The sequence below is a fragment of the Trachemys scripta genome, chromosome 15 (genome assembly GCF_013100865.1).
Source record: "Trachemys scripta elegans isolate TJP31775 chromosome 15, CAS_Tse_1.0, whole genome shotgun sequence".
Lineage (NCBI taxonomy): Eukaryota > Metazoa > Chordata > Testudines > Emydidae > Trachemys > Trachemys scripta.
In genome coordinates, this window is record NC_048312.1 from 19,553,940 (window position 1) to 19,569,292 (window position 15,353).

The 15,353-nt window shown below is 46.0% G+C and overlaps 1 protein-coding gene across 2 annotated transcripts in view; it reads left to right on the forward strand.

Annotated features, from left to right (window-relative positions):
* Positions 1 to 2,471: 2,471 nt before the first annotated feature.
* The window catches only part of LOC117888270 (glutathione S-transferase theta-1-like), a 16,525-nt gene continuing 3,643 nt past the window's right edge, over positions 2,472 to 15,353 (forward strand). The window contains exons 1-4 of one of the 2 annotated variants that reach the window (XM_034791523.1): positions 2,472 to 2,705; positions 10,366 to 10,453; positions 11,665 to 11,815; positions 12,773 to 12,949. In XM_034791523.1, the coding sequence (XP_034647414.1) occupies positions 2,594 to 2,705; positions 10,366 to 10,453; positions 11,665 to 11,815; positions 12,773 to 12,949 (528 nt within the window). In that variant the 5' untranslated portion in view covers positions 2,472 to 2,593. The remainder of the gene's footprint in view (positions 2,706 to 10,365; positions 10,454 to 11,664; positions 11,816 to 12,772; positions 12,950 to 15,353) is intronic. The other variant, XM_034791522.1, reaches the window with a different exon arrangement.

A 15,353-nucleotide genomic window follows, 5' to 3' on the forward strand; every position in this document is an offset into this window, starting at 1 on the left:
TATTATTAACTGCGATTAATTGTGATTATTTTTTTAAATTGTTTGACAGCCCTACTATTTACATTATAAAACCACCTGTAACATGAACACACACACCATTAATGTGATTGCTGGCAAGGGCCTGGCTAGCTCCAAACCTTTTTCTGACACATTATTTCAGCTGCCCGATATTATGTTTAGAGTGAAAGAGGTGGGCAGGATGCTCTCCAAACAATTACAAGTTCCTGCTCCTTGAGCTTGCAATTTAAATTAGACACAGTACAACTGGGGATTTCAAAACTACAGTAAACGATCATGTATCCTTTGCATGTCAGGTTTGAGAGTTACTGTTTGATTTTTTTTTTTAAATATATATTAAACTAACTTTGTGGAAGTAAAGTCAAGCATTGGTGGGATGGGGGAAGGCAGCCCTGGAAAACTTCCAGAAAGAAGTGGGTCTGGGTGTGCGGGGGGAGCCATGAAGGAGGCAGGTGAGGGATAGGGCTTTTGGGGGGGAGGTGAAGATGGGTGACTAAATTATCTTGAATTGATGGGGGTGGGTCTAGTTTTGTAGAAGGAGGGGGGAATACAATACCTTTTACAGCACCTGCATAATGCTAAAACCATCTTTCATGCTAATCCCCCCCCCTAAATCTCTGCACAGCAGCTGTTTCTATTACACACTTCACAATATTGACTACTGAAGTGACAGTGATGGTAAAGAAAAAGCATATAGTTCTCCAAGTGCTCAGCTGTTACCTAATATGAACAGGGCCATGGGCACCTGTCTCTGCATCCTCCCAATAAGCTGTACTCTTTTGAAATTATAATAAAACTGTTGGCCTTGATTTAAATTTTTTTTTTTAAGCCAGACAGTCCTGATGAAACGAGCCAAAGTCTCCCACCTTGTTTGCTGTTGCAATGGGCTGCTCGGAATGCTTTTGCCTTTGAAGCCTGATCCTGTCACTTTGTGCTTGCAGGTATTGACTGTCCTTTCAAATGACCTGGCACAGCTTTCGCAGAACTTGTTAAGCTAAGAAGAATCTATAACTATGGTTCCATTTCAGAGGTAAAATGTCAAGGTATTGCGAGGGGGAGCTTCCACGCCAATTAAAGGAACGCGTGCACCGTGCTGGAAACGTACCTTGTTGTACTTGGAAAGCAATCGCATGTGCCAGCACAGGCCCTATATTATCCACTTCAATGAGAAAAAATTATAATGCTAAAATAAATCAAAGAGAAAATGGGTGGGGGGTGAAGTAACTCAATGAAACAGGCCCAGGTGGAATAAAGTTGTGATACCTTCCTTAGCCAATGTGCATTGTACTTGAATTAATGAACTTCTGTCAAGTTCTGCCTAAGGACCCAATTCTGCAATAAGCTCCATGTAAGCGGTGGGGTTGAGCTCAAGTCTGTTAACATGGCACTGGGCATTATGAGAGGTGAGAGAAAATGTTGTGAAATTCACTTCAATTTTCTACCACACTGGCCTGCTCAAGGTAGAATCCTCAAGATAATTTGTGGTTGGCAGCAGCTTAGATAAACTAACCCAGTTTCCATACCTGTAAACCAGAATATTTCCTAACAGGGTTCTGTGCAGGAGTGATTGTTACACTTTTATACCTACAATCTAGCACTTAAAATCTGCCACATAATACAACTGATTAGTGGATAAAAACCTATATAGAAAAAAGTGATAATACCTAGCTTTCACATAGCACTTTTCATCCTTGGATCTCCAAGCACATTACAGAGGTCAGTGTCATGTAGAAGTTTTTCAGCCTCATTCAGTGTGGACAGATTCCTTCACTAAAGCAGTTAAGCATTTAGACCCCCATCATGCAACGAACTCAGTGGAACTCAGTGTAGGATTACATTGTGTGTGCAGCAGCAGGATATAAATTCTCTTGCTATCCTTCCAGCGACGATACAAGCTGGGATCAGTGTTTTAAAAGGTTTTCTCCCATTAACTGGGCTCATCCTATAAAACACTGATCGTGCTAGGCCCAAGACAATATGGCAAATTTTCAAACGGGCTCTAAGTCCAATTTGCAAATCAGAGTTGACTCTGAATGAGACTTAGGCTCGTAAGTGTCTAAGTCACTTCTGAAAATAGGATTTAGGCACCTACATCACCTAGCTGCCTTTGAGACTGCGGCCCATGGTCCCTGCCATGAACTGCTGACGGTCTCAGTACTGATGGGCTGAGGTCAGAATGGACTCAGCAGTCATGATAGCTTTACTGCAGATCCACCGTTTTGTTAACTGAGCCGGTTTAAATTAATAAAAGGACAAGAGGAATGGCCTGGCCTTTCATAAATCCAGGTCAGTCTTTATCTACTTTTTGCCTCCCCCATCCCTCAACCTTTGTTCCCATGGCTAGGGAATTAGCATTGGAGTGTTTCCAGCCAAATGAGCCCTGCAGTCTCTCCTGATTGGGCCAAAGTAACTAGCCGCACTGGCTGAGTTGCTTACTAAGGGCTCTTAACAGAGGTATGCAGAAGTTATTCTCAGTCCTGCCTCTAGGCCACCTGCTGCAGGCTGAGTTGCTGTGAGAGGCTCTTCTTCTCTAGGCTGTAGGGCTTCTCTCTCCCACTGAATCCCAGCTACCAGAATGGTGGTAGAGCTTTTTCTGGATCTCCGCTCCCAGCCCTGCCGAGCCCTCTTTATATTTGCCAAAAAAAATAACATCCCATTTGAGTTTAAGGATGTGGAGCTGCTAAAAGGTGAGTGAAAGGCACATTTACCTGTGCGAATGGACTGTGCGTGTGTTATCCCTTTACTTTGCTAGGGGGGCCTGACAATAACTTCTTAAGGGAGAACATTCGCTCTTAGGAGAACTGATCTGCGCTGGGCACTGTGCAGCATGTTCCACTTCTCAGGTGTAACTGATTCCCAGGCACCTCCCTTGCTATAAACCCTAATGTAGCTCTGTCCCCCCAAACAGGGATTTTGCCTTGTTCATTGCTGACCTCTAGTTGAGAGTGGAAATCTTATTTAGGAAACTAGACACATGAAAGAAATGTAGCCCCAGCTCCTTAAGCTTTTTTCTGTTGTTGTACTTTGGGGCACTGTTGTAACAGTTGCACATTTGGTGGGGTGGAGTCTTGGCTGTTTTTAACTGTCAGGCTCACATTTAGGAGGTGCAAGGTTATACCCAGTCTCTGATTCTCAACAGTTAAGCATATTACTAGTTAATGAGCATTGTTAAGTGAAGGAATGGGGCCAGGGGCATGCTCTCACGGTCACATGTGCAGGCTCCTACTAGCAGTAGTCCTGCTGTTTCCATACTCCACTAAGTATGTTTCTCCTGTATGATGACATGACTACACCAAAGCACTGAGCAGAAATGCTTTCTGAAAAGTCCTGCCTATGCTGAGTGGTCTCCAGCTCCCTGTAATTCAGACTTGCTGATCTGGATCTAAACCTTGGCTCTAATGTGTCATCTTTAAACACTAAAAAAGTCTTGAGTTTTGTCTCCCTCTTATGACCCTGAAGCAGATTCTTGCACCGTCCATAAAATGGGTACTAGAGAGACTAAGACTAATTGCTGTTTAAATGCTGTAGTAATGAGTAACCTATAAATATTCTTATCTATCTCAATATCTGCTGGGGCTGTCTGGCCTACTGTGCTCTCGAATCATGGCCTTTCTTGCCCCATCCCCACCTGCAGATTTCTCCCATTGCAGTCAAGAGAAAGTTTGTTCCACCAAACAACTGTTATGGCCTTTACTCCCTCTTTACTCCCTACCCAGTTATCTCACTGGGTAAAAGCCAGCTATGTCACATGCTCCCCTCCAACTTCTTACTTTTTTTTTTTAAGGGGATGTTTATGCCTTCTGCTCAAATGTACCCCTATTCTTGTAGGATGGAAATGCTGCCTGTCATAAGGGGGAGTATGCGGATGGCCCATGAAATTAAAAAAACTCCCATGATTAGGTGATCATGGCAAACTTCTAGCTCTTGCAGCAGAGACCGTTGCCTGCCCCCACTCTAAACTGTGGTTCTAGTCTGGAAAGTGACCTTTGGGGAAGGGAACTTGCCTCAAATAAAATATGCTCGGCCTACAAACTCAGGCAGGGCTTTGGGGTTAGTTTGGTTTGTTTTCCTAAACCCTGGAGTGGGGGGGAAAGAGAGAACTGAGCTGTAATAGGAGGTCTGCAAGCCAAGTTAGTTACACGTGTGCTCCCCCTTCCTTTCAACATGCTTACGCTGGTGTAATTGACTGGAGCTTGGTAGACAATTCTGATAAGCACTCTAAGGAATGTGTGAACTCCCTTCTAGTTGTGTTGGAGCTATAGGGGAGCTGGAGTCAAAACCTAGGGACTTATTTTTGTCACTAAAGTCAGCAGCTGTGACTCTCTGAACATATGCAGACAGTAGATATGGAGAGCTGAGAAAGGCCACTCTCTAAAACCACTCTTCAGTGAAGAACTTCCATGGGAGTATATTCTGGAGCTACTAAAGAGAGTGGGGGTGAGGGGGACTGTAGAAAGAGCCTGAAAGGTGGGATTTCTCTTTCTCTTCTCTACTTTTTCTTTGTTTTGTTTTAATTTGCCTTTCCTACAAAACTCGGTAGCCTTGCTGACACTGAAAATTTCCCACTACTGACCATGGAGGGATTGGTGGGTGACCTGGTGCTGCAGGGTTTAACAATCACTTCTGACATGGTGCTGAACATGTTTAGTCCTCAGTTCAACTACAAGAACAGCCATGTTGCTTACCAGTTCAAGTGTGCATGTTGCCAACATCCCTTGTCAGCAACGAGGAATCTTTTGTAGAGTAGATGTAAGGCTTGTGATGTCACGCTGCACTAGCTCTCCAGTCACCACAAGAGTGAAAACTGAGTGATTGAGAAAGGAAGGGGTTTTCATCAAACTGCTTTACATTTGGCTATTGGTTGATGTCTGTCTCTTGTTAATACCTATCTAATGTCAATGACTAACACTCTGGATAAATTGACTCTTTTTGTTAAAAACTTAATGCCCTGGGCCCTTCAGCTCAAGTTCATAACAAACATCCTCTTGAGTCTTCCAGGAGGTCATCTAGCCTTGCGCTCATGATGCTTTACGAATTTAAAAACAAACAAACAGGAGACAATGTTGCAAACAATGAAGGGAAGGAAAGAGCCTTTGTGGGTTGTTATCCACCATACAGAACAAACAAGGCACAACTTTTTTTAAAAAACCTCCTTTGCAGGCTTACCTTTCAAAAGCCTTCAAACTTTGAAAGGGGAGCAGGGATTTTAGATTTTTCACTATGACTTGTGTTTTCTCTCCTCTCCCTCGTCCTTCATTTATTAATATGTACTTAATTGCTCCATTCATCCCCAATGGATATTCCCTCTACAAAGAACAGCAACTCCTCTCTCAGTTAAGCGGCGTTAACCAGAATGTTGGCCCTGCTAAGGAGAGCTCTCCATTCGTCCCTGTTTAAGTGAAAGCACTTGCCCAGCCTGCTGCTGTGACTGGTCTTTCATAGCGTCCTCAGCCTCTATGCCTCACACACTTAGGCACCGAACTGCCACTTCTGAGGCACCTAAGGTCAAAGTTTAGGCACCAAAACCCCTCAGCTGCTACCTCATTCTAGAGGTGTCTCAAATCCCTCAGTGCCTAAATTTTTACTGTAAAAGTTTCCTAGATCCTTACGTTTCTGCCTCTGGATATACGTACTGATGCCTCAGGCAGGTGCCTGAGTGCCTCTCTCATGCCAGGTGAAAGCTGGCATTGCCCTGCCTATTGGGGCTGATCCTGTGGGCATTCTCCGAGCACACCTAACTACATACAAAATGCTCACTCTAGGACAAGTCCCTTCCTAGCTGGAGGCAGGGGCTGGAAGCTCTGCTCTGTGTCAGAGTCTAAAGTAGGGTGACCAGACAGCAAGTGTGAAAAATCGGGATGGGGGTGGGGGGTAATAGGAGCCTATATAGGAAAAAGCTTCAAATATCAGGACTGTCCCTATAAAATCTGGACATCTGGTCACCCTAGTCTAAAGTAATCCAAGTACTCCCAGCTACATCCTCTAAAGTTCTGGAGGTACTTCCATACCCTGCTACTATGGAGCACAAGATGCTTTCTGTGATGGTGGGGGATGCACTGCTAGTCTGAAGCAACAAAATAGCATGTGGGGGGAGGGGTGGCATAAACACGCCAGTGGGGGTTTTATGAGTCTCATTTAGTTGCTCATGTTTGACAAGCTGCCTCCCAGGCAGTATCTATGTTGTCATGCTGGTAGCCGGAGCTGCCCCAGCTGGTTCTGGAGAGGATGCCAGATCTGCTGTCCTGAAGTCAAAGCGGTGCCTGCTAAATGTCTTTGGTACCAAAGGCGATAGTTCACCAGGAGAAGTGTGAACTAGGTGAGGACATGTAATCGGATACTCTTCTCTGCAAACAGGACTCCCGGGGTTTTACTGTGCCTAGGAAATGCCCATTTTGGCTGAGTTCAGGCAGCCCCATCTGGGATCTTGCTGAGCTATGACACACACACAAGAATCTGTCAAAGTTATGTGGCCTTAATGGGTCTATGCTGACCTTGCAGCAGCTGCTGTGTGCTGTGTCTCGGACCCCGTGCTGGTTCCTGCTCTACATTACGCAGAGATTTTACCCCTCCCTGGCTCCTGCTGCAGCCCTATTGGTGAGGGGAACGTGAGCGGACACAGCAGGGAGGCTCCCTTGCCATCCAGCTGATGACATAAAATGTAGTTTAAACCTGGCTGGAATAAACCAGAAAAGAGAAACTGTCTGTAATTACTAACATATGAGCTACTCCTCTCATTCCCGTTGCTGCCAATAAGGCATAATGTCAGATTTAGGCTTTGTATGCTGGGGTGACCTTGAGACTGCAGTCATAGGCATGTTAAAGATTCACTTGGGTTGCTGTTGCAACACACTGCAGCTCTTGCTTTAGGTCCCTCTTCCAGTAACAGCAGGAAGGAGAAATGCAGTTTCTTGAGCAGACACTCTGCAGTTACTCTTTCCTTTCCCAGTGCTCACTGATATAACCCAGTGCAGCCTGGCAGCAGTAAATCCACCAGCTTTCATCTAACTGCTTCAATGAAAGGTTAAGTGAATCCCCTTTAGGCCTATGGCAAACTCTAGTGTTTCACAGCACAGGTGCTCTCCCCAAGAAGTCTCCTGCTTGCTTCCATTCATTCAGTGGAGAAGCCTCAGTTTGCAATAAAGCCTACTAATAATGAGGAGTTCGGATACATATTCTCTCCTCTCTCTCTGCCTTGCTCTTGCTTGACATTCGCCTTTCTAGAGACTTTGGTAGGGGGAGATGAATAAGAATATTCAAGGTACCGTGTGGAAGGAAGCGTTGTCAGTTTAAAAGAATATTTATCTTATTAAACAAACAGGTTTGGGCTTCTTGCCTTTTCAGTACTGACCACCATGAGCCACTAAATATGGGGCAGGGGGAGAGAAGCCAATGAACTTACTGAAAAGGCTGAGAAACTGACTCCATTGTCATTGGACTGACTGAAGGAGATTTCAACAAAATCGCAAGCTCCAAATGCTCTATGCTACACAGTAGCAGCGCTAGGCTTTGCCAAAGCCTACACGTTGCTTATGAATACAGCAGAGAAGCATTGCTACATTCGCTCCCCTTACAGGGATTCTAAAGTGCATTGTATCTCTGACTGCACTAACCTCCTGGATTCCTATGGAAATCCTTGTAAGTTAAATACATTTGGTTATGCTCTGGTCCTAAGTGCTATCAGTGTGGACATAGGCATGGATTCATGGTGCAAAATCAGGGTTATTATAGCCTTTTATACAGACACACCGTGGGCCCCTATGCTGGATATGGGACAGCAGGTGAAGGGTGTGCTAAAATCTTCAGTCCAGATCTGCACTCTTGCTTCAAGCTCCACTCTCAAATCCTGACAAAGTTGCTGAGCATGGGAGGCACCATGAGGAGGGCACAAAGTTCAGCCCAGGTGGATGCTCTGCTTCCCTGGAAGAGTCACCATTGTTAGGTGATACCTTAAATAAGGCCTCAGAGCATAGGTGTAGTTTGACTTCTATATTTGGGGGTGGGCAGCTCCAGCAGGCCAATGGGGCCATCTGGGAGGGGGGATTCCACGCTTGCCCAAGGCTTGCAGTTGGGGGGGGGGGGGGCGGCGCAACACTCTGCCCCAAAACTACACCCATGCCTCAGAGCTCTTTCATAAAGTGGCAATTACATGTTAGCTCATCACAACCGATGCTGCTTAATATGTAAAGACCAAACCCTGGCTAAAAAACACAATATACAGGCTAAGCTGTATTTTAAAAGAAAATAAAAGCCAGTCTGCTATTAAGTGTTGGCGCTGCATGCATAAATCCCACCCATCGAACTAAAAACAGACCCATTTAATCTGTGTGATGACAGCAAAACCACAAATTGCAAAGCAGAGTTCAGTAACCATTGGAAGCCACATTCTGAAGCCTAAGGATGGTTGGCATTTCAGAAGTGCTGCTTTGGAAGTGAATTTCCATAGGTCTGGAGGCTGGCTGGAACTAGTCCTCTGAAGCATTCTTACTTCTCTAACATTGTGGGCTTCAGGGAAACAGATGCAAAGGATGAAGACTGGACAGAACAGAAAGGCTTGTGTGGCCTGAGTGAAGTCTAGGCCTGGAATCCTCCAGGCATTTCTAGAGCACAGCAGTGAGCAGAGAGAGAAACGTGGAAAAATCTTAGTATCCTTTTTGGAAGGTTGCCGAATGAGGCTGTGTTCCAAATAGAACCACTTCACGGTGTAAAGATGGCAAGCCTCCTTTGTGACTATTCAAGTATCAGAAAACTAAACCAATTCCCAGAAGGTTCTGCATTATCTGGGGATCAGGTGCCAGAATGTTAGTACAAAAGACTTGAGAGTTGCATCATTTAGCTCTCTGAGGTTTACTTGTGCAAGTTGGTTAGAGGAGCTTGAAAACAAAGGGCCCAATCTTGCAAACGCACAAGTCATCCACTCAAGTGAGTCTAACTAGGTAAGCAAGCACTACTTGTGCATGGAAGGGTTCTCAGGATTGGGCCCTGATGTGAACACTCAGACTTAAGGTAAACTAAATATTTTTCCTTTCAGGCTATAAAGCTCATTCCTTTCCTTCTATCTTGTATTGGAGCTCTGAAGAATTGTCATGAGAATGCAAACCCATGCCTATGTCTATTAACTCCCTCAGACCTGACAGCATGCCTTTCTCTCCCCTCCCTGTCCTGATGCAAGTTATTCCTGCAATAAACTAATGGTGGCCATTCCATTTGATAATCGAAAGCAACGGATGTCTGAGTACAAACTATAATGCATATAACTGACCAAAAATACTCTGAACTCCAACAGTGGCTTTGAGGGGTTTGGTAAAAGTGTCACAGCACTCAGTTACAAAATATTGCATTTTCATGTTTCAAAAGCATGATTGAAATCCTGTCTCACTCTAACAGGGCCGGAAAAGCTAACTGCATCTGAATTGAGCTATGCTCCAGTCAGTAGCGTAGCTGGGTGGGTGAGGGGGGGGAGCGGTCGCTCCCCCACCGAGCACAAGTGGCACCTTTTTAATTTTACTCACCTCTGGGACTTCGGCAGCGGGACCTTCACTCGCTTCGGGACCTTCACTGGCACTGAAACTTCATCACTGAAATGCCGCTGAAGACCTGCAGAGCGAGTGAAGGTCCCGCCGATGAGGTGCCACCAAAGACCCGGAGCGCTGCCCAGTCAGTAAAAGCGCCGCAGCAGGTGGCACTGCCCCCCCCCCCCCAGCTCTCCCTCTTCCCTCCACCTGGCTACGCCACTGGCTCCAGTTATGCCCATGGAACTGTCACTTTATCATTGTTACCCTTGTCCTGCTTCCCTCTTACAGTTCCACCCATTTGTTATTTCTCATCTTAAAATTAGACTGCAGGCCCTCTGGGGCTCTCACTCTGCCTATGTAAAGTGCCTCGCACAGGGATCCTGATAGGGGTCTTGGGACACTCTAGCAGCAGCAATCTGATGTTAAAACAAGGTCTATGAAGCAGACGTGAGCTGACAAGATTACCAGCATAAATTGAGCCTTACAAGCCTATTAACAAGTGTCAGAACACTGAACATGCAGACAATGAACAGGAGGGAGACAGGAATGCTGAGCTGATGAACAGGGAAGATAGCATCAGGATAAAGCTATATCTGTTATGGAGCTCTGATGCCCACTTGCTCTTTTAGGAAAATAAACAGGACATTTCCTTATGTGGTCAAAGTTAGGATGTCCTGGTCAAATATTCCCATGGACTCTGCTGATACTCACTAAAGGGTGAAGACTGTAGCTTGATTTGGGTGCTAAATTTAAACTTTGCTGGGTTGTTTCCCTCTAGTTACTGAATCTTCCTTGCATGCCACCACCTCCTTAATCTCCTCCTAAATCTTTTTAGGACATCACCTTAGTGAAGAGTTTGGCAAGGTGAATGTGCTGAAGAAAGTACCAGCGTTAAAGGATGGAGCCTTCACCTTAGCAGAGAGGTAAGGCTTAAACAAATGTAGCCCTCTGATACACTATCACCACAACATTTAACATCTGCCTGCTATGTCCCCTGCTCAGAGTTCCACCTTATTACTTGCTCATCTCTTCTCTCTCCATGCCTTGGCTTATCTGTCTCTTATACATTGTTGTTTGTGTCTTTTCTGCATTCATGTCCTTTCTCTTCTCTCCCTATTTATCAGCCCCACTCATCTATGCATCTTCCAGTCCTATATTTCCCTGTTCCTTCTGTCCTTTATGCCTTGCTACAATTGTGTATCCATCTTTGAAGACCAGGAGATGAGGATAAACATTGGCCCAGCCCAGCCACTTGCATCAGGTGATGTGGCAGCTAAGCTGCCTGTAGGTTCAGTACTTGCAAAGTTCCATGGACCTGGTGAGTTGCTGACTGTATGTGGAGGAGGGGCTAGCTTGAGGATGTCTACAGGTCTGGTAATGCAAAGCTTTCCCATCATGGGTATATGGGCCAGTGTAAATGGTATAAATTATTCTAGTGGTTCAAGTTGCAACTGGAAATACAGGCGGTAGTGGGGTTGGATGGCTGATCTCCTTCCCTCCCCGCCCCCGGCCACCGCCCCACAAGCTAGATAAAGTATCACAGGGCAGTTTAAAAAAAAGTGTGCATGGAGGAAGGACAAGGGGAAATCCACTTCTTCTCACTTTTTCTGGAGGAAGGTGGGGAAGCAAAAGAGAGTGGATTTTTTTTTCCCCCACTTTCTCTCTCTCCCCTTCCCCCCGCAGGAAAGTGGCTGGAATTGGAATGCAGAAACTCCAAATGCTTTTTTCAAAACTAAAACATTCATTTCACCGAAACAACTCAAAATGAATTCATCTTGAAAAGCAAAACTTTAATTAAAAAAAACCCCCCAAAAATGTTCACTTTCTCACCATTTCGTTTGTGAAAAATACCCAAGACTTCAAGCAGTGCTAGTAGATGTTGCTATGGTATATGCATTTCTAGAGCGGGAGGGGGGGGGCAGGAAGAGAAGTCCGAGTTGTAACTCTCATGTTACAGAACATGACTGGTTATTAGGGACTAAGGGGAGATTCTTGGGTCTGTCAATATTAACTCACTGACCTAGCTATTGGTAGTAAGAGTATTCTGGGGAATTGTGGGGGGGGGGGGGGGAGGAGACAACTTCCAACTCCTCTTAATTCACCTGCCCATTGTTCCCTGTTACTACCTGGGCAGCATTGCGATCCTTCTCTATCTGAGCCGAAAATTCAACACTCCTGATCACTGGTACCCTTCAGACCTGCAGAAACGGGCCCGGGTTGACGAGTACTTGTCCTGGCAGCACACTACCATTCGGGAGAAAGGGTGCAAAATTTTCATAACCAAGGTAAAGATATTAGTTAACATGAGAACTGACTGCTAGCACCTGCTAGTGCTGTAGCACATACAATGCATTCAACCTCCCCTCTCCCTAGCATCCCTATTTCCTATAAAGTATGTGTGGGGCAAGGGATTGGGTGGGGAGGGGCATACTCGGAATGACCTATCTTGCTGAGCTGGTACCTTGCTAGTGTGCTGTAGATCTCTATTACATCCCAAAACCACATTAAAAGAGCACTGAGGTTGTGAAGTCCAGCACTCAAAAGTTAGAAAATGCCAGACATGCTGTTTGCTTGGAGTTTCTTGTATGGATGACTGGGACTGTTTCTGGATGTTGTGCCTCACTAGCCAAAGACCCAGGCCAGCTGATATTTGGAAATCAAACTGGAACTTGAGTTGCAATGGCGTCCCTGGTGAGCCAGCACCCTGCCTGATGGATTTTAATGACCCCACTTACTCCTGCTGAAAGATTCCTTTACATTCTAGTCCTAATTCTTCCCAAGATTGAATCTGCGGGAACATTGTCTCTACTGTACTCAGTCCAGAGTAGTAAATACATGTAACTGATGCAGCATGGCAAGGGTGAGATGGTGCCACACACTGACCACTTTCCTCCTGCTTTCTGACTGACTAGACATAACTGATGCTTGTGTCTACAGAGACAAGCCCTCTCTTCTTGAAACAAGGGGCTGCAATCACAGCTGGTGTGAAATGTTTTTTAAAGGCAAATGTCTCCAAAGAGGAGAATCTGAACAAGACTGCCTGGTTTGGAGGAGTATGATGCAACGGGTTGTAATGCTAGCTAGCCTGGTAGAGGGGGTTTCCAGTATCCGTTAACTAAGCCCACTCCATAATAAAACTCATGAGGGATACTTAGAGTGGTTCAGGGTGCCATGGCTGCATGGTGGATGGACTAAAAATTGGCAGGTAACATGTAAGAGCTGCATTTTCCTCTCCCTGGTAGGTACTGGTGCCTCTTGCTGTAGGACAGCCATTTTCTCAAGATAAGCTAGAGGAGGCTGTCGAGGAACTGAATTCTGCTCTGAAGCAGTTTGAGGAGAAGTTCCTGCAGGACAAGCCCTTCATTGTGGGCAATGAGATCTCCCTGGCAGACCTGGTGGCCATTGTGGAGCTCATGCAGGTGAGTGTTGGTCCTACTGATTCCAGTTGCCAACCAGACTTCAGACAAAGCAAGTTGGGTTGCTGGGAGAGTGGGCTGACACATGGCTTTCAGGTCCTGCAAAAATACCTCATATAAGAGTTCTCAGTTGGTCTTTAAAACTTTTTGGATAAAACTGAAAGAGTTGAAGCAACACTTCCTGTGGAAATGAAAAATATTTTGAACAAAGAATTTCAACCCTGCTCTGATTACTGGTCCTCTGGCAGAAATAAATGGAAATCAGTAGACTAGCTGAAAGGTCCTAAGTTACTAAAACTTATTCTAGGGTGAGTAACTGGAGACGCTCAGCACTGTGGAAAAACTACCTATGTTTTAAACTGATTGAGAAATGCATGGTTTCCCTTCCTCAGACTGGGAATTCCACAGGGAAAAGTCTGGGGGTCAGAATTGTGGGTGTTTTTTTGTTTGTTTTTTCCTTCAAGTGCTGAGCATACAGTCTCAACTGAGAAAGAAAACATGTCTAGATATTAGAGCGAGGACTTCCTCTGTATCCCTAAACACATTCATACCATTGTATGTATCCTTAAGAATGAAGTACCTGTTTTTGTATTGCAGGAGTCTCCTTTTAATTGGCTGGTGTGAATCTACTTTACTTTTCCATTATAAAATTGATTATCTCCTGAGATAATGTTTGTAACATACTTATTGACACTTGTGCTGTTGGTTTGTCTTGTCTATTTTTGTTGCCCAGCGGAGTGAAATACTAGTCTCTTCACATTCTGGCTTTCATGTGTTAGCATGACTAATTTTGGGGTTGCAAACTCTGCAGAGAGATTTTTAAACCCAAAAAATGAAGTGTTTTCAATGAAAACTCAAGAATGCCTTTTGTTTTAATGTTTGGGTAGGGGGCAGAAGGGGAAGACCACATTACCATCCCTCTGTGTCCCCATGTAGCTGTCACAGATAACCTCAGATACTACTCTAGTCTCCTAGAAATGGAGAACTTGAAATGAGCTGAAACCAGGCCCCAAAATCTCAAATCTTCCAATGTAACAAGGGTGGAACTCACCACCGCAGTGCCTCCTACTGGTTACTCCGGGAATTAGCTCAGTCCAGTGGAGCGTCCCCTCTCGGTGGTATCCCGCCCGTTGTCTTGCCCTCAGTTGGCTTCTGGACCCATGTCGTTCACCAACTTGCGGCATCCTCTTCAGGACCACTGCCCTCTGGCAGTGCCCCTTAGTCCTTCCACACACCCTTCCAGGGGTGGGAGGGAAGAAGGAGGGAGTCAATCAGCAGTCTCTATGTCCAGCCACCATGGTCAACCACACATCCCAAAGTCTAATCCCTCCTGTCAAGGATCTGGAGTGGTCTATAATGGCCACTCCCTACGGCCAATGGCTGGGTGTACTGCAAGGTGGGGAGGACCCAGGCCCACCCTCTACTCTGGGTCCTGGCTCAGGGACCCTCTGGTGGCAGCCTCGCTGGCCTCCTTCTCTCCCCTCCATCTGCCCACTTCCCTGGGCCGCTTCCCCTATGGCCCCTTGCACCCGCTAGGCCCTTCCCTTCAGGGCCTGCAGCCTGGCAGGCCTCAGGCTAGAGCTCCCTTTTGCTCCCCGAGCCTGGCCAGCACTGTGCTGTCCATGGTACTAGTCTCCCTGCTCTAGAGACAGACCTTCCCCTGTCAAAGACCTAGGACAGACTGCTCTCTCCCTGAGCAGCCTTTTTATAGGGCTGAGCCTGACCCTGATTGGCTGTCTCCAACCTGGGCCCTGATTGACTCCCAGTAAGCCCTTTTCCCATTGGCTGTGCGTCTGCGCAGGCCCACTGGCCTGCCGCAGCCCATACTCTCAGGGAGTGGGGTAGCTGCCCCACTACATCCACCTGAGATTCATTTTGAATTCCAAATGGCTTTTTGGTCTCATCCCTCTAAATCAGGGGTAGGTAACCTTTCAGAAGTGGTGTGCCGAGTCTTCATTTATTCACTTTAATTTAAGGTTTCGCGTGCCGGTAATACATGTTAACGTTTTTTAGAAGGTCTCTCTCTATAAGTCTATATTATATAACTAAACTATTGTTGTATGTAAAGTAAACAAGGTTTTCAAAATGTTTAAGAAGCTTCATTTAAAATTAAATTAAAATGCTAATCTTACACCGCCAGCCTGCTCAGCCCACTTCTAGCCTGGGGTTCTGTTCACCTAGGCCTGTGGCCGGGATGCCAGCTGGCAAGGAGCCGGCAGCCGGGACCCCAGACCTGGGGGGGGTTCAGGGGTCAGGGCAGAGGGCAGTGGGGATGTGGGGGGTTCAAGGCAGAAGGCCAGAGGTGTGGGGGCATTCAGGGGTCAGGGCAGAAGGCTGGCGGGTATGGGGGTGCAGGGCAGAAGGCTGCGGGTGTGGGGGGGTTCAGGGGTCAGGGCAGAAGGCTGGG